The sequence below is a fragment of the Rhododendron vialii genome, chromosome 7a (genome assembly GCF_030253575.1).
Source record: "Rhododendron vialii isolate Sample 1 chromosome 7a, ASM3025357v1".
NCBI lineage: Eukaryota > Viridiplantae > Streptophyta > Magnoliopsida > Ericales > Ericaceae > Rhododendron > Rhododendron vialii.
The window spans coordinates 39,148,740-39,172,500 of NC_080563.1; the positions used below are offsets into that span (position 1 = coordinate 39,148,740).

The 23,761-nt window shown below is 39.1% G+C and overlaps 4 protein-coding genes across 5 annotated transcripts in view; 2 read left to right on the forward strand and 2 right to left on the reverse strand.

Moving 5' to 3' along the window:
• Window positions 1-2,922: 2,922 nt before the first annotated feature.
• Window positions 2,923-7,153, reverse strand: LOC131333008 (origin of replication complex subunit 2-like). 2 transcript variants are annotated; one of them, XM_058367307.1, is made up of 7 exons: window positions 7,032-7,153; window positions 5,012-5,160; window positions 4,820-4,926; window positions 4,600-4,732; window positions 4,099-4,393; window positions 3,472-3,699; window positions 2,923-3,367 (listed from the first exon to the last, which is right to left on the reverse strand). In XM_058367307.1, the coding sequence occupies exons 2-7, from the start codon at window positions 5,138-5,140 to the stop codon at window positions 3,168-3,170; spliced, it is 1,092 nt and encodes a 363-aa protein (XP_058223290.1). In that variant the 5' UTR covers window positions 5,141-5,160; window positions 7,032-7,153; the 3' UTR covers window positions 2,923-3,167. The 2 variants fall into 2 exon arrangements, with proteins under 2 accessions (XP_058223290.1, XP_058223291.1); XM_058367308.1 differs by lacking the exon at window positions 7,032-7,153 and adding an exon at window positions 5,467-5,623.
• Window positions 7,154-16,285: 9,132 nt separating this feature from the next.
• LOC131333061 (probable carboxylesterase 2) lies at window positions 16,286-17,657 on the forward strand. Its single transcript, XM_058367382.1, has one exon. The coding sequence runs from the start codon at window positions 16,440-16,442 to the stop codon at window positions 17,394-17,396; it is 957 nt and encodes a 318-aa protein (XP_058223365.1). The 5' UTR covers window positions 16,286-16,439; the 3' UTR covers window positions 17,397-17,657.
• A 1,984-nt stretch (window positions 17,658-19,641) lies between these two features.
• LOC131333062 (probable carboxylesterase 2) lies at window positions 19,642-21,241 on the forward strand. The gene has a single exon (XM_058367383.1). It carries the CDS (start codon window positions 19,761-19,763, stop codon window positions 20,715-20,717), a length of 957 nt encoding a protein of 318 aa, XP_058223366.1. The 5' UTR covers window positions 19,642-19,760; the 3' UTR covers window positions 20,718-21,241.
• Window positions 21,242-23,527: 2,286 nt separating this feature from the next.
• Window positions 23,528-23,761, reverse strand: part of LOC131332451 (26S proteasome non-ATPase regulatory subunit 14 homolog) — a 7,055-nt gene continuing 6,821 nt past the window's right edge. Inside the window, exon 6 of the mRNA XM_058366672.1 lies at window positions 23,528-23,761. This exon is cut by the window's right edge and continues 209 nt beyond it. The gene's annotated coding sequence lies outside the window, so the exon portion shown is untranslated.

The following is a 23,761-nucleotide window of genomic DNA, read 5'->3' on the forward strand; positions in this document are numbered from 1 at the left end:
ATGCAGTAAAAAAGCCCAACGATGCTACCCACACATATAAATAGGTACATATTTTACACAGATTTTTTGTGGGGCTCACATCGGGTCCCACACAAATAATCCGAGCGGTTTATTAAATGTAAAATATTTTTTCAAGGGCCTTCGCAAAAATCAGTTCAATTTGATACCTATAGATACTCGATCCAATCATCCAATTTTTTATTTTGATTTCCGGATAATGAATAGTTAGATGATTGGATCAAACATCTATAGATATTGGATTGAGGTGATTTTTAGAGGGAGCCCTTGAAAAAATATTTTACGTTTAATGAATGTCTCAGATCATTTGTGTGGAACCCAAGGTAGACCCCACAAAAAATCTGTGTAGAATATGTACCCTATTTATATGTGTGCTTAGACTTTTCGAAAAACGCTTAATGGTATAGTAAAAAAATTTAGGGTGTCGGTACAGAATTACAACGTCAATGTGCAGTCCAATCAACCGCCATAATTCAAATTTGGAAAGACCCGTTTGGCTTCCACTAAACACTTCTGGGATATGAAATTAAAATATTTCTGTTTAATTTTTTAAAAATATCAAAGAGTTGGATTATAGTACTCCATTTCTCATGTGGAATTTTTACATCGAAGATTAGGAGTAGTATAGAATCATGTAGACAACGACAAACTTCTCGTTATAATGCAGGACAATTATCAAAATAAGATGTGACTCTTTGCTCATATGGCAGTACCCCTTGGTTTATAATAGGATGTCTAAGATTCCAATCTACATAGAGATATTGAACCCCCTTTGATTGCTATAACCCACTAATTCACCTCTAGCATCCCACGTATATATATGTTGGCAAAAATGAAAATGAGTTTTACTAAGGGGGTGTTTGGGAGCCTACTTTTTAACTTTTCATTTTCCACTTTTTGTCTTTTCGGCTTTTGAAATTATTATCAGAATGTATTTTGTTTTTGGTAGAGTGTTTGGATGATATGTGCAGAATGCATTTTGCAGCAGGAGTAGTGTTTGGGAGATATGGAATGAAAATGAATTATGGATTGGTTTTTTACTATGTTGCCCCCGGTTATTAATAATGTTTTAATCAATTTTTTTAAAATTTACTTCCGAAATTACTTCTTATCCACTTCAATCAACGGTTGGATCTTCATCAACAAAAAAAGGGCAACGGTCGGATCTTCATCAACAAAACAGCCAACGTTGGCGGAGATCAACCATTCAACTTTTTTTTTTGGGTAAGGTCAACCATTCAACTTTACTCTCTCTCTCTCTCTCTCTCTCAACAGAACCGAGAACCAGACCCCCCTCGTTCGTACCCAAAATCCACTTGCAATTCCTTCACCTTCCACTTCTCTTCTTTCTGTAACCAAGGCGGGTTCAGAAATGGGTCTGGATTTTGCAAGGTTCAGATTCTCAATTTTGCAAAACGGAGGGTTTGGGATGGCGACTGCGAGGGTCCAGTTCAGTCCGTTCATGGCGATGCTGGCCGCGAACCCGACGTTCGTTTTGGACGGCGACACGATCCAACCCCTTTCGGAAATCAGTTTCCGACAACCTTCCGGCGTGTTCTTGCGGATTCCGGCGTGCTCTTGCAGATTCCAGCTTCTTTCCGACGAAATCAGGTAACTCCGGCTGTCCAAAATTCTGGTAGAATCAGTTGGGGTGATGAGCTGTCCATTATAGTTGCAGATTCCGTTTGTATTTTAGCAACTGCTTTCCATCCCCCATTGTGGATGCTCTTATGTACATGAACTGGTATGTGAAGAACTGTGTGCGAATTTGAAGGAAAATCCAATTGAGAGGATAACGTTCAACGAGGGCTTTTGTGGAAATTATCCCAACAAAGAAAGGGTAGGAAAGTCTTTTTGGCATGGCAGGTGAACAAAATGAGAAAATGACAATTGGAAAAGCTCCTCCTATCTCTTTCTGCCTTTTATTTTAGAAACCTCAAAACGGAAAACCCATTTTCCGGAAAATCCATTTTCACTCTTGCAGCCAAACAGTCAAAACCCAATAATGAGAAGTGGAAAATGGGAAAAGGAGCCATCCAAACACCCCCTAAGTACAGTAAAACATCAACATCAAATTAGTTTGATGGTATTTTCATCAAATTGTTTGGGCATCTACGTGATTGTCTTCTTATTAATTTTAACAGTCTATTTGTTACCGATCAGAATTCCCAAAATAATGAAGTAGGAGAGGGATACGATAAGTGACATTAAGTGTGCCAAATTTGGGTACTTGTTTTGCAGGGATATGGATGTATATGAGCAGGTGAACGGTTTTTTTTCAAACTAATTGATAATAGGAGTAATATTTTTGTAAATCGATACATGATGTAGAGGGGCACAACGGCGGAGGGAGGGTAATTTTATTAGGGTAGATTATCTAGTATCTGAATATTGAATATCGAATGGTCCGGATTGACATATCTGGGCTAGGTTGGATGTAGCCTAAATACAGTAAAATATGCATCATTCCAGCCTCCGTCAAACATGCGATAATCTATCACACGAGGAATCTAATCCATCAACTCATTGCTAAAGGATGTTAGGTTTGTCCATAGAAGTCGAACCCTAGACCTCACGCTCCAAATTACACGACCATTGGGTCAAACTCCAAGGTCACCTAAAGGATTTTTAGCAGTACAAGAATGTAAGAAAACTAAACATAAGACTCATATCCATATGCCGGAGGTGTGGGCCTTGATGGGTAACCTCAGATGGACTAATAATAATGGTGGAATCCCACGTCAAAGCAAATAGTAGAGCTGCGAGACATAATTCTTGAATTGTCTGTCCCAAGCCACAGTCCCAGGACTCTGGTTATCCCTTCCAAATTACTCCAACAATCAAACTTGACTGTAATTTCAGTCATAAGGCCAGTTCATGCAAAGTATGAAAATATTATGCATAGTTTTCCACCAAAATTGATTACTGCAAAAGGTTTAATGCCCAATTCAAAATGTCTCATAATATTGCCCAAGTGTCTTGTGTCCGACACGGTGACACCATATATTTCGAAGAGTCCACGTAATTCAAGACAGGAAGTTGTCGATGGACCAAACCGACTGTTCCACTCAGACGCTGCATTCACTATTGGAAACGATGAGCTAGTCCCAGTTAATCATTGGAAGTGAATTAGTGTGCACTAGTAACTGCTATTGACTGATCTCAAGTATCAGCTTTTCAAGTGCTTCAGTTGCCAGAGGAATGTACAGGCAATCCTGGCCGTCCGAATGTCTTCTGATCTTGACCAACTCGTGATCTTTGAATTCTGTCAAATGGGAATTCAGTGTCACCTGGCTACTCACCAGGAATCGCTCTCGACAAATTGTGTACAAATTATTGACTGGCATCCCTGGTATAATGAACAGATTCACACAACCATATAATCCGCATTATGATAGATAATACTCCAACAAGAAAAAAAAAAAAAAACAAGAAGGGGAAGCAACTTCTTGCCTTCTTCATCAGGGTGAGCCAGTTGATGTTCTGCAAGAACTTTGAACACGTTTTGGGCATTAGGAGTCAAACTCTGTAACACTATTGAAGCTGTCTTGACAGATTGGGAGGTGCCACCATGTGTGAGAATCAATGGATAGAAGGTTGCTTCAACTTTGTATGGAGCAAATGTCGGGACATGATACCAACACCAGTTGAATTGAGTGTGAACCATCTTCTTATCCCACACTAGTACAGAAAAAAGATTATGCACCATAAAGTCAAGAACTGTTAATACAGAATCCCATGATGCCACAAGTTCAGCTACAATGAAGCATCAGAAGGCAAGTTTTTCCTCTTTTCGTTCTAAGTAGGAGTCGAAATTCAAAAACAGATCCATAATTGTGATATTAAAAACTGAGTTTTTTTCCTTATTTTGGAAAAGGGGAAGCTGGATAATTTTCTACTCATTATAAGGACAGTCGCCAATCGCCATAGCTATGACATCAAAACACTACCGAATGACACGATTTACCCAATGTCAAAGCAAAATGGAAAAGGAAGAAAAATCAAGCAAAAGGATTCCAAATATGCTCAATATTGGATCTTTCTCTATCAAATAAAGAACAAAAACATAAAGATACTTACAAAGAGGTGCATTCACATGATCAATAGAAGCAACAACACATATATGAGAACAAGCAGCCATTCTGGCTAGATATTGTTGTGTCTCTGAGTCTCGCAATCCAGGCCCATCAATGTTGTGAATGACAACACAAACAAAACATTCATCTCCCTCCACTTGGGGTCCATCCAGAAAAGCAAGAAGATCGTCTACGGATCGGGAATTAAATGGTTGTTGAACTTTGGAGGAGTTTCCTGAAGGAGTTCTTCTCTGGATTTTTAACTGATCCCACAGAAGTTCAGCCAATGCTATCAACATCTGTAAGGTAAAACATTCATTTGACATTTAAAGATGTTTTATGTGCTCAATAGATAGGCAAATGCAGCGGGGCGATTCAACCTTTACATTATGCATGCTCTAATCATTGGTCATATTTAATCACTCACCAAATGCTAACAACGTATCTTTTGACTTGAAGTGAAAGACTTTATTTTCCACGTGTGGAAAATCATTATACCACTTACCTGTTTAAGATTAATTGACTGAAGATAGCCATTGATTACGAGAACACCATACTCAGTTAACGTCGTGGAAGCAAAATCTTCAATCAAGGCCTTCTTTGATCCAAACCCATACATTAACAGGCTAAAACCACACCTGGGTCATTGCAACAAACAAATGTATAGCACCTCCAGCGTCTTACATTGACAAAATAGATCTACTAATAATAATGTGAGCACATGCCTTAGCTCAAAAGCCCACTTTGAGTATGAACTTCTGTAACTGTTCATCAAAGACGCAATTTCACTCTCATGCTTAGGCTCAATATTGGCCATGGCCTCCCTTAGCTCCTGCATGATCAATGAACATATTAGCACAGGTACATAACAATTGTGTACAATGTGGGTGGGATAGTCAAGAGGGTAAAGAGAGCACCTGTTCGTCGACAGGATCAATGTCGGAGAGCTTGTGAGTTGATTTCTTTCCAGAACTTCCCAACTCTTTTGCTAGAAAATAATTTCTTGAGAACCCGAACTCTTCATCATCAACATCATTGGTATCCATGATTTTCAATCCCAACTAGTCTGAGGAAAAGGGCAAGTAGAGCAAGGTTGTTAGTAAACATGTGTTTACTCTTTGTTGTTTATGAACCTTTTTAATTCAGGCAGTTGAATTCATGGGGAAGCCAATTATACTTTATTGCTTTCCGTAGCTCTAACTCAGTTAGATAACCACTTTAAAGATGGCTTTTTAACTTTATAAGTGTCATTTTTGTCTTTCTGTTCAATTTTAGGTGTTTCCCTTCTTTAAATAAAACTTCAATGGGATCATAGACTCAAAGGACAGGATACTGATCATACAGTAGAAGAAAAAAGAAGGCATGAAGAGACCCTCCTGGCCCAACCCTAGACAGTCAAATTGGTGAGTTCTTTGAACTTGAATAGATCTTTAAGCAGGCAAGTGTTCTCCAACGAAAGGCTCCTACATTTTTCCCAAGTGAAGAAGAAACAACTTTGCAAATCAATGCAAGATGAAGGTTTTGTTTTCTGCTCAACTAGAACAACACACTCTGTTAGCTTGTTTTATAAGCTGTAAGTTGGGTGTACCTCCATACCCAATGCATGTTAGTCAGTATACAGATTCAATAGGAGTTCGAATGGTATGTGGACTTGTTCTTCCATCTGAACTATGTCAAAGGGTCTCAATGGTGGCAAACATATCGGTCAGCCGTTTATGTTTATATGTGCAGTATCACCGAAATTACTAACCTTGCCTTTGTTTCTGATTTCATTTCTCCTACCCTCTTTCCATTGTGTTTTGTGTGTTTGGGAAAACTTAAGTGCATTGCTTACCAGAACGTTAAGGGAGAAAACAAAAACAAAAGAAGCATGCCATGCTATGCCATTGTCTTGTGTTGTTATTGTTGCTATTTTCTCCAAGATCCATATAGGTGTATGGATATCAAGACGAACCAATTCAATAAACAGGTCTTTATTTGTGTACAAGAACAATGCAGTGCTCAATGACATGGGCCTTGATATCTCTAGCAGTCGGGAAGTTATCAGTTTTCATAATGTTGCAGATTACGAAAACCACTCTAAGCTGGTTGTTTCCAATAAAACAAAAACACATCTATTGTCGAGGCACAAATTTCGTGTCAAGTGGATGATAGATACATCAAGAAGCCATCGAGTTTCATTACCTCCTAATTTTATCGGCCCAGCTATTTTCGTCATGAGTTTCGAATTCTGTTCCTGAAAGGCGTAAGGCCCTGTAGGCATTTAATTTCTACTGAAAAGTTACCCCTTCTGCGTTTTAACTAAATAACATATGCGTGAAAACAGTGAGACCGAGAGAGGAAAACACTTATGATTGCACTTTACTAGCACCTATTAACATACATACTTCAAATACACATTACTAGAAACCCCAAGGGGTTGGCTAGGTGGTCTAGGCCCTAGATTTAGGGATTTGCTCCCTCTAAAGGTATCAAGTTCGAAACCTCTCTTGTGCTATCAACTCCTTTAAAGAAGTCCATACGGAGCTTTGTTCCAGCTTTAATCGACTCCCCACAAGTCGACCGTTGGAATTTGGGCATGAGGTGCGCATAAGCTGGCCTGGACACCTGAGTTATAAAAAAAAAAACTACACATTACTAGAACGTAATCTGAGACAATATTGAAAACCATTGGACGCGTTAAAGAAATTATTCCGATTAAGGTGATTATAAGTTCCTTTACTAGTTCATCACATCAACAGTGAATTTTCCTGGAAATTATGTTTAATTTGGATTCCGGAATGAATCTTGATGATTAAATTCCCAATTAGGACAACAATTTTGTGTGTGTGGTACTAGGATGTGGGCGAAAGAGATACAAGAAGAGGACGAGCAATCACAAAAGAGTACAAGTGTAAGTGTGTGTGTGTGTGTGAGAGAGAGAGAGAGACGGCTTACATGTCGATTTGGACGGCAATGCGCGGCCTGGGTGGAGAGAGAGAGAGAGAGAGAGAGAGAGAGAGAGAGAGAGAGAGAGACGGCGGTTGGGGAAGAGGCAGAGGGAAATTGGAGGGAAACTCAATTGGGCCATTTGTGGGCAAGTGAGAACTTCCCACTGCTGACCCGAATGGAGTGTCTATGTGGGTCGGGTTATCTTTGGGTAAATTTCACCGCCACCCCTGGAGGTTTTCTGTGATGACAGAAATCTCCTTAACGTTTGAGAAATAACTATAAAATCCCTGTGATTTCAATGTTTATTTCATCGACACCCAACCAACAAATCATTTAGCCAAACATGTGATAGGAAGTTGTCGAAAGAAACTTACATCGTCAAATTCACCCGTTTTGATTCAAAATGAGTGAGAGTTGAGTGAACTTTTAGATATAAGATATTTTTGACTTATTTCATCACGTATTTGAACAGATAATTGTTAATTTGAATATTAGTGAAACACGCATATAGAAATCACAAAGGATTCATTGTCATTTCTCATGCGTGAAGAGGTACTTGTCATTAAGAAAAACCTCATGGGTGTTTACCCTTTTTCTTTCTTCAGGGTAAGATATTACTCCCTCCGTCCATTTTTTAGTGTCTTGCTTCGTAACTCCAACTTATTAAAAAGACATCATCATTATACCTTTCACATCAATTTTTTCCTCTACTTTCTCTATTTATCCATCATCATTACACTTTTACTCGCTAACTTTTTAAAATGGAATTTACTTTTAGGAACAAAATAGACAATGCACCAACTTTTACCCACTAATTTTACAAAATAGACTTTATTAAGGGACAACAGAAAATGAAATACTGAACTCTAAATAAGGGACGGAGGGAGTAGCATATAAATCGATATTGATATTTGGAATTAAAAAGTATTCAGTACACACTTCTACGAATTTTTGTTGCTCATTTACAAAATGGGTGGCTCAATTTATGCATGTTTTGTAGCTCCTTTTTGTTTTTGAGTATACAGTAGACCATCTACCAATTCTGTGGCTTATTTTATGAAATTTTGTTGCCAGAGATATGAATTTTGTGGTGATTTATTACACAATTTTTTGTGGTCCAATATGCAAGATTTTTGGTGTTTAATTACGAGATTTTTGTGATGGTTTACAATGTAATTTTCACTAATTACTTAATTACTCCTATATGTAAGTCTATGGTGTTTTGATTAAAAGAAGAAAAAGAGAGAGATATAAAAGTAATATTAAACAGTGTGTGAGACGAAAAATTGAGATGACCAAATATGAGTAGTTTATCATTTCTCTGCCTCCGTTCAAAAAAAAAAAAAAAATTTGATTTCCTCCGTTCAAAAAAAAAAAAAAAATTTGATTTCTCTGCCATGTATATATGAGACCCATTTGATAGCTGGTAGTTGATCTTGATCCTGCACTGGAGCCATGCACATTATACACACGCGTAGGTACTCTACAACAAGTATCCCAAATTGTTGGACGACTTTAAATGGACTCGGGCTTGTAGTGTGCGATTTGAGCCTTTCCAGTCGACAATCAATTAATGGTTTATAATTAATCTCTTCTCCCACTGATCTAAGTTGTCGATTACCGAGATAAAATTTAAATAATAAATAGGAAAAATGAACGGCTCGAATTATGTTATATATATATATATATATATATATATATATATGAGGAATTTTCAAGTGAGGGATCCCTCATTTTAACAAAATGAGGGACTTTCATTTCCCGATCAAAATTTGAAAATCCGAACCGTTCAATGTGTGCAGAACGTAATTTTAAGGGTCCTCGCGAGAAATCAGCGAAAAAAATGACCGGGAAGGGCTTCATCCGAGCAGTTTTTTTGAACCGTTCAATGAAAACTGCTCGGATGAAGCCCTTCCCGGTCATTTTTTTTGCTGATTTCTCGCGAGGACCTTAAAAATCACGTTCTGATCACTTTGAGCGGCTCGGATCATCGAAATTCAATCGGGAAGGGGAGTCCCGCATTTTAAAAAAATGCGGGATCTTCATCCGAGCAGTTTTCATTGAACGATTCAAAAAAAAACTGCTCGGATGAAGCCCTTCCCGGTCATTTTTTTCACTGATTTCTCGCGAGGACCCTTAAAATTACGTTCTGCACACATTGAACGGTTCGAATTTTCAAAATTTGATCAAAAAATAAAAGTCCCGCATTTTAACAAAATGAGAAATTCTTCACTTGATAATTTCTGTATATATATATATATATATATATATATATCCCTGTAGTGCAGCTAGTCCTGCACTATAGAAACCCCGGTTCCTTGCACATTAATTAACATATAAGGACCAAACACTTGGCTTCTTTCACCGCGAGACACGACTTGTTAGTGTGAATTTATGACCATTTTGTAACATACAGACAAGAGATTATGTTTGTTTATATTATGTGTTGCTTTCATATCGACCCTTAGAGTAGAAAATGAAAGTAAACAACGAAGCACTTTTTCGATGCGACATTTCAATTTGACCCTATTAGTGAGAGATTAATTAGTCGGTTGTGCTCTTTCAACGTGATTTACCCCTCCCAATTTTGTGTTGCATCTATAGTTGCCCTCACTCTTCATTATGCTTTTATTATTTTATTTAGAAAAAATCTACTTACGTTCTGTTCCGCTAATTAAAACAAAATCTTATTTTTCAAATAAGTTGAAAAATAAGAATTTATTTTTTAAATTAAAAAGGGAAAATGACAGCGAATGATGTGTTTTGATAATTAATATCCGTCAAGGACAAACTAAGAACATTTGTTAATGCTGAAAATGTCATTGAAGGTTATTAATTATCAAAACATGTTATGGGCCGTCATTTTTCCAATTAAAAATGATGTATTATGAGAAAATAACGTGTCTCGTAAAACGAAAAATAAGTATTTAAAAAATAAAAATCTTAGCAGAATGGAACCTATAATCTCGATAAACGGGGGGGGGGGGAGAGGAGGAGTTCGGCTGGTAAAGGTGTGGAGTGTGGACCCATTTTCTAATTTTTATTTTTGAAAATTCCTTACCTTTGGAGTAAGAGAACGAGAGGGAGGAAAAAGAGGGAGGCCCCCCTCCACAAGGATCATTGGCTGGTGGGTGGGACCGTGGGAGTAAACAGAAAGTCTACACACATATACAATATGCGCACAAATTTTATTGTGGGGCCCATCACGGGTTCCACACAAATTATCCGAGCCGTTCATTAAATGTAAAATATTTTTTCAAGTGTTCCCGTACAAGATAATCTCAATTCGATATCTATAGGTGCTCGATCCAATCATATAACTTTTCATTATTCAGAAATCTGAATGAAAAGTTAGATGGTTGGATAAAACACCTATAGGTATTAGATTGAGCTTATTTTTTACGGGACCTTGAAAAAATGTTTTACATTTAATGAACGGCTCGGATGATTTGTGTGAGACCTGTGGTGGGTCCCAAAATAAAATCTGTGCACAGATTGCTGTGTGTGTAGCACAGTTCGGGAGTAAAATACCAGTACGTATGTGAAAAGCCGACGTACGGGAATTTTAGATTTGTGCTTTCTTTGGTTCTTTTAATTTCAACTCATATTGAACCTATTTTTAACCCATTTAAATTCATATAAGTATGGGTTTATATGGGTTCAACATATACCAACCCATTATATAATATGGACATGTTGAATTTGGTTATAAGTGGTCGCAGGTCGGATTAGGCGGATTAAAAAAATATGGGTTGAGATTGTTATCTCTAGTTGAAACTATAGTCAATTTTTTCAAATATTCGAAATAGTAATTAAAAAGAGACTAGCAATTTGAGACAAATAAAAATGTATAAGAATGTATGGAACCCGACCATACACCGGCCGGTCTGCGGCTGCTTGGTGGTCTGCGGCTTACTCTCAATGAATTTGAGCTCAGGAGACCACAAGATTGAGTCGTGCTATCAACGCTTCTTGCGACCTTGTCCTCCAATCCCCTCTCAACTGTCACTTGCCTATGTTGGGCGAATTTGAAATCTCTATGGTCCCTCCGGATTCCGGAAAATCAGTGCTACGTACTAGATTTTATAAAAACTCTTCCAAGGAAAAGTTTAACTTTTATGGATAAGAGCTTGAGCGAATTCTGACAATTTAGTACTGCAATGGATGGTAAAAGATTGGTTGTGTATTGTGTTTTACACAACCGTTATGTGAGTAGCACTTTTGTTATTCGGCCCCCTGTTCATTTTGATGATCAGAGGAAATAATAGAAATTCCTAATAAGACACAGTGTCTGAAAACGTGGACTACCTGTTTTTGAATAATTTTCCTTACATGCATTAATAAAGATTTGTTGACAAGTGATGGCCGGCTTTAATTTCAAACTTGAATACTTACCTAATAATACAAACATGCATATATATAGGACCACCAAGAAAAATACTCCCAAACTCCCAAGTATGATCGATGTACCCACAAACAAGTAACCAAGTGATGAGCTAATTACGTACCCCCAAAAATAAAATAAAAAAAGTAACCAAGTTTAGAGATCGACGAGAGTGCTGGAAAAGTTATTTGATGGTATTGGGGCATCGTGGCCACAAACCTCATCAACACCCTATATTTATTTTTGTGAAGTTTGCTGTTAAGTGTATAAACCCTAACTACAAAGATATATTCGTGATGCTGAGGCCCCGTTCCAGAAATCTTCTTAAAAATAAACAGCTTATTTCATATTTTCAAACTCAAAAATAAAGTAAATGAAAAATAATTTTTTAATTTTTTTTGCATCATATAAAAGATCTCATCGAGATCTTCCAAACAAGATCCATAATGCATATTTTTAAATTTCAATAAGCCCATAATTTTTGAGCTTGAAATTACATTCTTAAAACATAAGTACTTATTTCCGGTTCCAGAACGGAGCCTGAAACCACTTTGGGTGTCACATGACCACTAAATTAATAATCTACTCACAATCACAGGGACCATTTCATATGGTCATAAACTTCTGATCGATCGACTTCCCCAAGCTAGTAAAATCTCTCCCTCATCTCCCTCTCAATCTCTCCTTCCCTGATCCACTCTCTTAAAACATTGATTCAAGCAAACGATAATTAGTATCCCATTTCCCATGAGATTCCACTTTCCACCTTACCTAAGGATGCGTTTAGTTGGATGGAATGAAATGTGACTAAGAAATGAATTAAGAATGAAATAGAATTGGAGGAATTGAGAATGGAATAATCATTCCCATTCTCATGTTTGGTTGTGTTTAAGAATAGTCATTCTCATCTCTAATGGAATAGTGTGAAAAAAGTAATTTTGTAGTGACAATAACATTTTTTGAGTGGCAATAGTAATTTTTGAGTGGCAGTAATAATTTTTGATGTGGCAATAATGAATGTTGGAGTGACACTAGTAATTTTGGTGTGACAAAGAAATAAAATAACAATTTCTTAGTTTTTTAGATGGAATGACAATTCATTTACTAAGATGAATAGTGATTCCATTTAGAATCATCATTCTATTATTTAATGGTGAACCAAACATTGGAATAAGAAGTCATTGAAATAACTATTCCATTTCAACTTTAATTCCATCCAACCAAACATACCTTAAGAGTATACAAAGACGGAACTGTACTAAAAGGCACCGTGATCACACCGGTGTCTCCGGCAGGCTCTACCGGCTACCGCTCTACTCTCACACCCAATTAATGTTCCAAGCTGCCTGCTCTTTGTCATTTACTTTCACAGCGGAGCTGTCTCCGGCTACCGCTCTACTCTCACACCCAATTAATGTTCCAAACTGCCTGCTCCTTGTCATTTACTTTCACAGCGAAGCTAGCTACTTTTTTTCATCCCATCAACAGCTGACCCAAAGTACTGTAAAATTATCTTGTAGTCCGGGATCACCTTCGCATGGTGCTCCAGATCACTCCACGACCCTGCATTCTCATGGAATCTACAATTAAGTGCATGAATCACACATAAACAAAGCCGATCCTGAGCTAAAGCAAGCCTTGCGATCAATTTAGGCCCCCTAAAAAATGCGAATTTTAAGGGCCCTACATATTTTAGTACCCAGAAATGCTACTGGTACAGCAAGTGCTGTACAGACAGCGCGTACAGCGCTCTTTTGGGTCTGTCTCGGGTCCAACAAAGATAATCAGAGCCGCTCATTTTATTCAAATTATTCTTTTTGGGGTCTCCGTTAAAAATCAGCTCCATCCGACATCATTAAGGGCGTTTACGAAACGTCCAATTTCGCTTCAAAATTTAGGCTATCAATTTAGCAAATATGGACATTTCATAAATGCCCTTCACGATATCAGATGGAGCTAATTTTTTTCAGGGATCTTAAAAAAAATATTTTGAACAAAATGAGCGGTTCCGATTATCTTTGTTGGACCCGAGACGGGCCCAAAAGCCTGATGTACACGCTGTCTGTACAACTACCAGTAGCACAGTTCTTTAGTACCCCTAGGTATCTTGAAATATTTGGTTATTGTTATAGGTTATTTCTTATTGATGAATACTAGTATTTGTTCTTGGAAGGGTAATTTACCTACTTACATTTTGTTCATTAAGATTTCGAAAAGGACCGTCTTTTGGTTTTCGCTTTAAGCCTCCAAAAAGTCAGGACCAGCTCTGCACATAAATAGATGATTTGAAATAATTTGCAACACTACGTGGCGGTGCCCCCGGACTACACTCGTACCATCACTCCAGGACTGGCTCAAGACTTGCGGGGGCTGGAAGCACGCTTCGAAAATGAAGCCTTTATGCATTTTTCTATTCCTTCCGCCCCAATTTATTTGTTCAATTTTTGACTTTTACTTGTCTCAAAATGTTTGTCTACTTTAGAAGACCAATGGACCAAACGCTACAAAATTTCCTTTTTGTCCCTCACCATTTGAACTAAAGTAATTTTTTTCAAAAAATTTGGAGGGCAACTTTAGGAAAGTTGATCATTTATTGGTGCAATAATTGTATTCCCTTAAAAAGTTGTAGTTTCCAAATTGGACAAACAAATTGAGACGGATGGAATAGTATTAAAAGAAATCAAAACAGCAAATTCGAAACAAATAAAAGAATATGTATTTTGCTATGGAATATGCCTTATTTTCTTTCTTTTTTTTTAATGCCTCAGTATTTTTAATGAGTAATTCCACAATTTGGGCCTATTTTAATTGTGGTTCATAAATTTCAATAGGTATTTTGTGTAAATGAGGCTAGTGCAATTATATATATATATATATATATATCCTAAAAATTTGGGGCCCTCGTTTTTAATTTTTTTTGGGGACCGGAAGCGCAGGCTTCCCGGCCTTGGCTTTAAGCCGGCTTTGCATCACTCTCTCAACTAAGGTACTAATCCCCAGAGCCAACGTCATCTTCTTCATCTCGGTAAATTACCGAAAAGCCTCCTGAGCACCCGCTTCCGGCCGCCTATATATGGCCCAGTCAATTCAATGCACCGGCAAATTAGTTGTTGAGGAAGGAAAAGATCTCACCGACACTTCAAAAAAAAAAAAAAACCAAAGACTAATGTCATAAAATAATACTTCTGTAGATGGAAGGTCGGACCGTGCATAAACGATTAAATGTGCATGCATGGTTGGTTGGAAATAGTACAGTACTAATGTGTAAGTGGTGATGGGGACATGAAACTAATTAAAATGATCCAACAGAGTCTCTCATTTACTTTTGAAACCTGTTAATGGAAGTGACAAAAACTTGGGTGTTACCTAGGTCGCGTAATCTGCATGCGCGTGCGTTAGCAAAAGCGGAAACGCGAGCATGAAAGCGTATCCGAGTCACATGTCATATAATTAAAATCCGCGAGAATATATTGAGAGCCCTGGCACAGTGCAATGATTGAGAGCGGATACGCGGAACATTTTGAAGAATTACGTGCGTGACTAAAGGTGTTACAAGTATATGGTGCGTTGATAACAAAAAACGAATATACAGTGTGGGAGAAGGAAGACAAAGGTTATGAAATACTAGTAGGAGTGTGGTATTAATTCTCTCAGAATCCCAAACAAAAATTTGATTATGCATGCCCTGTGTATATGAGACTCACTTGTTATGTAGACTGTAGTCGGTTTTGAACCAAGTCAAATAATGTGTGTGCATGAGCGTAGACGCGATCGTGATCAAGGCATCTTTCGTAAATATTATACACTACTAAAATTTGTTGGAGCGAGGATTGAAGAAGCTGTATTGAATGAGAGGACTATATATATTAGCATGGTTTAGGATCACGAATTTCATGCCTTTTTTGGACAAAAAAGGTAGACGGCTTCAAACAATTAGGATCAAAGGCTTGGCATGTTTTTCAACACGAGTGTTAAGTTTGAATTTTTGACCATTTTGGTAAATCTACATGGGATTTGAGTTAGTAGTTATGTGTTGCTTTCATGTTGATCCTGAGAAATTAAGAAAGTGAACCACCAAAGTACTTTTGGAGGTGACTTTTCTCAGTCATTTCGGTATATAAAGAATGACTTTGACTCTATTAGAGCATTTCCACCTTTCATTTCTCCATATCTTCATTTCTTTTTTCAAAAAAGATGCAAAAAAAAAAAAAAAAGTGTTTTGGAAAATGTATTTCTCCAATCAATCATTCATTCCTCCATATCTCCATATTTGGATCCTCCAAACCTTTTTTAATTATGAAAGATGGATTCCAGCAAATGAATCCCTTAAAACACCAGTTATTTTGAAAGAGTTAGCAAAATATGAAGATATAGAAGAATGAATGGTGCATTGAAGATGCTCTTAGTGAGAGATTCAATAATTGTACGAGTACCCCCTTGTGAACTGATCCATAGTGATTAGCTCGTAGATCGGTCTATGAGACCCATTTTAAGGTCTCCCAAAAATTAGTTGAGTTGTTAATTAAAATAAAATTATTTTCTGAATGGTCTTGCATGGAGCACCGTCAGAAGCAATCAATAATTGTCCCTAATAAGAGATTGTGTGAAAACTTGTACGCATAGCTTGTTTAATTAAAAATAATTTCCCTCACGATGATCCAAACAAAATAATGGAGTAATAATTTTCCTCAACATTAAATCTCTTTTGACAAGTGATGGCTTTTCAAACTTTGGCTTACAATTACGTACCATGCATCATCCTGGGCCACCATGAAACTAAAAATACTCCCAACCACCAACACCCAACGACCATGCTTCTCTCTCTCTCTCTCTCTCTCTCTCTCTCTCTTTCTCTCTCTCTCTCTCCGATATTAATACTCCCAGCTATGCTCTCTCTCTCTCTCTCTCTCTCTCTCTCCGATATTAATACTCCCAGCTATGCTTTACCTACAAACAAGTAACCACACCAAGCGATCTTTTGCTAGCAAAAACTAGCTCTCTCTCTCTCTCTCTCTCTCTCTCTGTGTGACATGGATTCAAGCAAACAAGAGGTAACCCATGAGATACCACCCTACGTAAGAGTATACAAAGACGGAACCGTAGAAAGACTATTTGGCTACGAAATTGCACCAGCAGGCTTTGATCCTCAAACCGGCGTCGCATCGAAAGACACCGTGATCACGCCGGAGACAGGCGTCTCCGCCAGGCTCTACCGCCCTAATCTCGCACCCGATGTTCCAAAACTGCCCCTCGTCATTTACTTCCACGGCGGAGGTTTTTTCTTGTCATCGACTGCTGACCCGAAGTACCACAACTCTCTCAACATACTAGTCGCCAAAGCCAACGTCGTCCTCGTCTCGGTAAATTACCGAAAAGCCCCTGAGCACCCACTTCCGGCCGCCTATGAAGACTCATGGGCAGCTCTTGAGTGGGTGGCTTCGCATATGTCTGGTGGCGGTAGTGAGGATTGGCTCAGGGGCAAAATCGACTTTTCAAGAGTGTTCTTGGCCGGGGATAGTGCCGGGGCGAACATGTCCCACCACTTTGCAATCCGGGTCGGGTCAAACCCGATTGGAGATTTGAAGCTCCGCGGAGTTATCATGATCCACCCGTACTTTTGGGGCGAAGAACCGATTGGGGAGGAGAAAAGGGACACGGTTAGGAAATCGATGGTGGACGAGTGGTGGCGGTTCGTTTGCCCGTCGGATAAGGGAAACGATGACCAGCTTATCAACCCATTTGTGGATGGAGCCCCGAGTCTCTCTGGTTTGGCTTGTGACCGGGTCATTGTTTGTGTTGCCGAGAAGGATATATTGAGGGATAGGGGGAGATTGTACCATGAATCATTGGTGAAGAGTGGGTGGAATGGGAAGGCTGAGATTGTGGAGATAGAAGGGGTGGATCATGTTTTTCACATCATGGATCCAAGTTGTGAGAAGGCTCTTTACATGGTGAATTGTTTAGCTAGGTTTATAAATCAAGAGTGAACTTGAGAGTCCTTTTGTTTGAAAGGTTATTGGAGCTGGGTCTATTTTAATAATTAAGTTTCTTGGTCAGCTTATACGTTCTTCAACAAATTTAGGGGAGTCAAGTCTACTGATCATATACAAAAAGTCCAAATTAAGTCAGAATAAAGCTCCGTATGCACGGCAAAGTTACTAGAGTTGTTTGTGTGATTTTGTTTTCAATATATTGTTACTGTGTTCGTGAGTTAAATTATTAGAAATGGCCAACAGTACTCTATTCTATTGGGTTTGCATTTCACTTTATAAGAGCACTTCTCTTTATCAATAGGTCGTAAATGATTCGAGCAGCTCGCGAGTTCAGCTCGGTTTAACTTGTTTAGTAAACTAATCAAGCTTGAGCTCGAGTTTTTCGGCTCGTTTACTACTCGTTTAGTAAACAAGCAGAGTGGAGCTCCGATCGTTCGATAGAAGCTCCACTCTGTATACCTGTTTGATTTCGAGTCAATTGGTGACCAAAGCAACGGGGCAGAGCAATTGTGGCTAGTGACCAAGATCAATCAATGGCGAAAATCACAGTGACCGACTTCCACCGCCACTTAACAATGTCAAGTGCCTCGATTTGAGACTTCAAAGCAACTGCGCTCTTAGGGTTGGTTGAGAGAGAGAGAGAGATCGTGGAAGCGAGGTTTCATCGGGGGTTTATTTTGGGCTGGATTAATTATATTTTGGTATTATTTTGGGTTGGATTAGTTAGGTTGAGGTACCACGCGCCCACATATGGCGCCATTTCCTCCACACAAAAAAAATCCATTCTTCAATGACGCATATAAGAAAAACTGACATTAAAAAAAAAATAATTATGTAATTATTTTAGAAAGTGACATCATAAATATATTAGATCACAATTTATGAGAAACTGACATTAAAAAGTAAAAATTGTAATGTCACTATTTTAGAAAGTGATATTATAAATATATTAGATTACAGTTTTTTTATGACTGACATTATTTACTTGTTGTAATCTTTTTAATTACAGTTTTTTCAAAAAGTGACATCTTTTTTCTTTTTCAAGCGTTATCTTTTAAAAATATTGTAGTAGTGCATGGTTTAGGATCACGATTTTCATGCCTTTTTTGACAAAAAAGTTAGACGCGCGGCTTCAAACAATTAGGATCAAAGGCTTGGCTTGGTTTTCACCACGAGTGTTAAGTTTGAATTTATGACCATTTTGGTAAATCTACATGAGATTTGAGTTAGTTATGTGTTGCTTTCATGTTGATCCTGAGAAATTAAGAAAGTGAACCACCAAAGTACTTTTGGAGGTGACTTTTCTCAGTCATTTCGGTATACTCCTTCCGTCCCAATTTATTTGTTCAACCTCGAAAATTCAACTTTTTTAGGGAGCATAATAATTACACTTAAAAAGATTCAACTTTCCACATTTACCCTCAATTTTTTCAAAAAAGTTACTTTATTCCACTGAAGAAATGGCAAAAAGGAAAAATCGATCCAATTAGAAGTCAAATGGACAAATATTTTGAAAAACTTAAAAGTAAAAAAAAAAACAAATAAATCAGGATGGAGGGAGTATAAAGAATGACTTTAACTCTCTGGTAGAGCATTTCCACCCTTCATTTCTCCATATCTCCATACTTCTCTTCCAAAAAAGAGCAAAAAATAAGTGTTTTGGAAGATGTATTTCTCCAATCAATCCTTCATTCCTCCATATTTGGGTCCTCCAAACCTTTTTTTTATCATGAAAGATGGATTGGAGCAAATGAATCCTCCAAAACACCAATTATTTTGAAAGATCAAGCAAAATATGCAGATATAGAGGAATGAAGAGTGTATTGAAGATGCTCTTAGTGAGAGATTCAATAATTGTATGAGTACCCCCTTGTGAACCGATCCATAGTAATTAGGGCATAGATCGGTCTATGAGACCCACTTTGAGGTCTCACGAAAGTTAGTTGAGTCGTTAATTAATTTAAAATTATTTTCTGGATGTTCTTGCATGGAGCACTGTCAGAAGCAATCAAATTGTCCCTAATAAGAGATTTTGTGAAAACTTGTACGTATAACTTGTTTAATTAAAAATAATTTCCCTCACGATGATCCAAACAAAATAATCTCTTTTGACAAGTGATGGCTTCTCAAACTTTGGCTAATAATACAATTACCATGCATCATCCTGGGCCACCATGAAACTAAAAATACTCCCAACGACCATGCTTCTCTCTCTCTCTCTCTCTCTCTGTCTCTCTCTCCCCGATATTAATACTCCCAGCTATGCTTTACCTACAAACAAGTAACCACACCAAGCGATCCTTTGCTAGCAAACACTAGCTCTCTCTCTCTCTCTCTCTCTCTCTCTCTCTCTGTGACATGGATTCAAGCAAACGAGAGGTAACCCATGAGATACCACCCTACCTAAGAGTATACAAAGACGGAACCGTAGAAAGACTATTTGGCTACGAAATTGCACCAGCAGGCTTTGATCCTCAAACCGGCGTCGTATCGAAAGACACCGTGATCACGCCGGAGACAGGCGTCTCCGCCAGGCTCTACCGCCCTAATCTCGCACCCGATGTTCCAAAACTGCCCCTTGTCATTTACTTCCACGGCGGAGGTTTTTTCTTGTCATCGGCTGCTGACCCGAAGTACCACAACTCTCTCAACATACTAGTCGCCAAAGCCAACGTCGTCCTCGTCTCGGTAAATTACCGAAAAGCCCCTGAGCACCCACTTCCGGCCGCCTATGAAGACTCATGGGCAGCTCTTGAGTGGGTGGCTTCGCATATGTCTGGTGGTGGTAGTGAGGATTGGCTCAGGGGCAAAATCGACTTTTCAAGAGTGTTCTTGGCCGGGGATAGTGCCGGGGCGAACATGTCCCACCACTTTGCAATCCGGATCAGGTCAAACCCGATTGGAGATTTGAAGCTCCACGGGATTATCATGATCCACCCGTACTTTTGGGGCGAAGAGCCGATTGGGGAGGAGAAAAGGGACACGGTTAGGAAATCGATGGTGGACGAGTGGTGGCAGTTCGTTTGCCCGTCGGATAAGGGAAACGATGACCCGCTTATCAACCCGTTTGTGGATGAAGCCCCAAGTCTTTCGGGTTTGGCTTGTGACCGGGTCATTGTTTGTGTTGCCGAGAAGGATATATTGAGGGATAGGGGGAGATTGTACCATGAATCATTGGTGAAGAGTGGGTGGAATGGGAAGGCTGAGATTGTGGAGATAGAAGGGGTGGATCATGTTTTTCACATCATGGATCCAAGTTGTGAGAAGGCTCTTTACATGGTGAATTGTTTAGCTAGGTTTATAAACCAAGAGTGAACTTGAGAGAAATTGGTGATGTATTCCCTTTTGTTTGAAAGGTTATTGGAGCGGACCCGGGGACCCTGCCGAGCGGCACCCCTGCCGAGCGGGTGCCGAGCGGCCAATCCGGCCGTTCATGTCAAAATCGACGGCCCAGATCGAAACATCTTTTCCTTTTCCTTTTCTTTTTTTTTTAAATCCATTCGGTATCTTTGCATCCGGACCGTCCAAAACACTTTTGGACGGTCGAGATGCGCCAGGCACCCCTGCCGAGCACCCCTGCTTGGCAGGGTCTCCCAGTCCTATTGGAGCTGGGTTTTTTTTTAATAATTAAGTGTTTAGGTCAGCTTACATGCTCTTTAACAAATTTTAGGAGGTCAATTCTACTGATCCTATACAGAGAGTCCAAATTAAGTCAGAATAAAGCTCTGTATGCACGGCAAGGTTACTAGAGTTGTTTGTGTGATTTTCTTTTCAATATATTGTTACTGTGTTCGTGAGTTATATTAATTATTAGAAATGGCCAACAGTACTCTATTCTATTGGGTTTGCATTTCACTTTATAAGAGCACTTCTCTTTATCACTAGGCCGTAAATGAACCGAGCAGCTCGCGAGTTCAGCTTGGTTTAACTTATTTAGTAAACGAACCAAGCTCGAGCTCGAGTTTTTCGGGTTGTTTACTACTCGTTTAGTAAACGAGCTGAGTGGAGCTCCGTTCGTTCCGATAGATGCTCCACTCTTTGTGGGAGGTTCGGCTTTATTAAATAAACTTGTTTAGTAAATAACTAAGCTTGACTCGTTAAGGACTTGACTTGTCGAGTTTTTGGCCCTATTTATCACCTTAAAAACAACTTAGCTTTGGTTGTCTTAATAGTGGATTTTTCCAACCATGCTTCTTTGTATACTGGTGGTGTCCCATCCTTTAACCAGCGCAAAGATCAACGCTACAATGGCCAAGCACGAGTTCATAAAGTATTCAAAAATGAACATGAATTTGCGCAGCTTTCATTGACATCTGAGTCATCCGACAGTGTCCGACATACGAGCACATTGACGAGGGCCTGCTGTTTAGAGCCGGGGCAAGATTTGCATAGGCCTGTTGATAGACCTAAGAAGTATCGAAACTAAAACATAAAAAGGAGCAAATTTCTAAGTTACCAGGTTCAAGAAGCCGTTACAATTCCACCTCGTTTCATGTTTTGCTAATGGTTCTACACAATGCGCACACCTCTTTTTTCCATACCAGCGCAGTTCCATGCTACGTAAATGCAAACAAATAAAATGATATACGACATGGAAGTAAATGAGACAAGTGGTGGGAAATATGAGTGCCTTGAAAAAGTAAAAGGATGGATGAAGAAAAAAAATGTGAGATGAGAGAAGTGGAGGAGTTGATGTGAAAATTTGTGTGATTTTCTTAAGAAAATGGGGAAGCTAGCCCTAGGAGTACTACCCCCCTTTGGTACTATAGTATAGATAGATAGGAGTTAAGAGTGTAGTGGAAAATCATTTTTTAGGCATCCGAAACATGAAAAACATGCTTCCACCATCCCAAATTGATCGCCCCTACGATAAGTCGTGCAATTTTTGGAGCAAAAACTATAGTACTTTCCGTGCATCATTTTTAATTTTTTTGAGGCCAAATTAGAGTATTTCTGAATTCTTTTAATACGGTGCCAAGAAATTTCAAAAATTATGCAAGAAAATACTTTATCTAATAATCTCCAAATTGCACGACTTTTTCTAAGAATCCAACAATTTGAAAGAGTATTAATAATTACGTTAGCACCACACACAAACTCACACTTACGCACTCGCAGACTAAGGGCCACACAAGCATTGTGTAGCAGGCCGAAATAACGGCTCGTGCCCATGCCAAGCAAGTACCTAACCTCCCGCGAACGGTCCGTGCAGATCCGAACCTTGTTGTTGGTTCGGCTTGGCTTATACCGACGTTTGGTGGGACCTCCTCAGAAGTTAGATGGAATCGTCGGCCGAGCATGCCGACCCTTTGACGATCGGACTCCACGTTCAGCCTTGAACGGACGTGGGGACCATGCTTCCAACTCACCCACGTGGGGACAACAGCTTCAGTCACGATGACGACTTTGACGTCATTCGAACGGTTACGCACTTGGATAAGGACGAGGGCACGTGAAGGTGCCACCGTGCCAGCTCACCCCATTAGCAGTTACAGTTACAAAATCCTAATGTGACGATAGGGTGACATCAACCGACGCATGACAAGCACATGTACAGTCTTGGAGGCCAAGCTAAGGAGTGCCCTATAAATACCCCATTATGCCAACCCTAGAGAGGTAAATGCTCTTCCATACTCAAACCCTAGTTCTTGGCTTTCATCTCTAAACACTGTACTCATTCTTGCACCAGAGGGCCATTTCAGAGATCCTCCAGTGTGGTCTTTTAGTCGTGATTCCTTGTGCAGGCTAGGTGGAAGCCGGGAGCCACTCTCAACCCAACCACGATCCAAGTGCGAGCGAACTAGATTCATCGGAGCCCCACATATTGCATAGGTTTAGAGTTTTTCAAAAAACATGCAATGCTCAAAAGTAGAAGAGTTGGTCCAAACAGCTTAGCATTTTTGGCGAAATATCCACAAAGCTTAAATTTTGAGACAGTCCAAAGAAGGCTTAGAAAAGCTCGCCCATTGGACGCTAGACTTGAAAGAGAGTAACAGCACTTTTCGTCTGGCAGATGCATCTGCAAAAAAGGCTATATGAGTTCAAGTCACAGCTCTATTTTTGATGCAATGTTTAGATCCAGAATTTACCGCGAGAAGAAAGAAGCAGACGAAAATCTAATGGAGTTGCTGAAACAGTTTCCATTAGACACGAAGGAACATAAATCAATCATAGAATCTCAACTAGAACAGGACTCGATTGAACCAAACTAGAAAAACAAATTGGTAGGAACTACATCATACGGGAGTCGCTTGCGCGTTTTCGTTTCCTACCAAAATCATGAAGCATTTCTAGCAGTTCAAGGAGTTGATCATACCCACATCATCAATTTAACTTCGGCTGAAATAGAATTGAGTGGA

Bases quoted from the DNA above. Each gene is read 5' to 3' on its own strand.
- LOC131333008 (XM_058367307.1), bottom strand. From the start codon at position 5,140: ATGGATACCAATGATGTTGATGATGAAGAGTTCGGGTTCTCAAGAAAT. The intron at 4,927-5,011 runs GTGCTCTCTTTA...TTGATCATGCAG, and splicing joins TTGATCCTGTCGACGAACAG to GAGCTAAGGGAGGCCATGGC. The intron at 4,733-4,819 runs GCATGTGCTCAC...GCAATGACCCAG, and splicing joins AAGTGGGCTTTTGAGCTAAG to GTGTGGTTTTAGCCTGTTAA.
- LOC131333061 (XM_058367382.1), top strand. From the start codon at position 16,440: ATGGATTCAAGCAAACAAGAGGTAACCCATGAGATACCACCCTACGTA.
- LOC131333062 (XM_058367383.1), top strand. From the start codon at position 19,761: ATGGATTCAAGCAAACGAGAGGTAACCCATGAGATACCACCCTACCTA.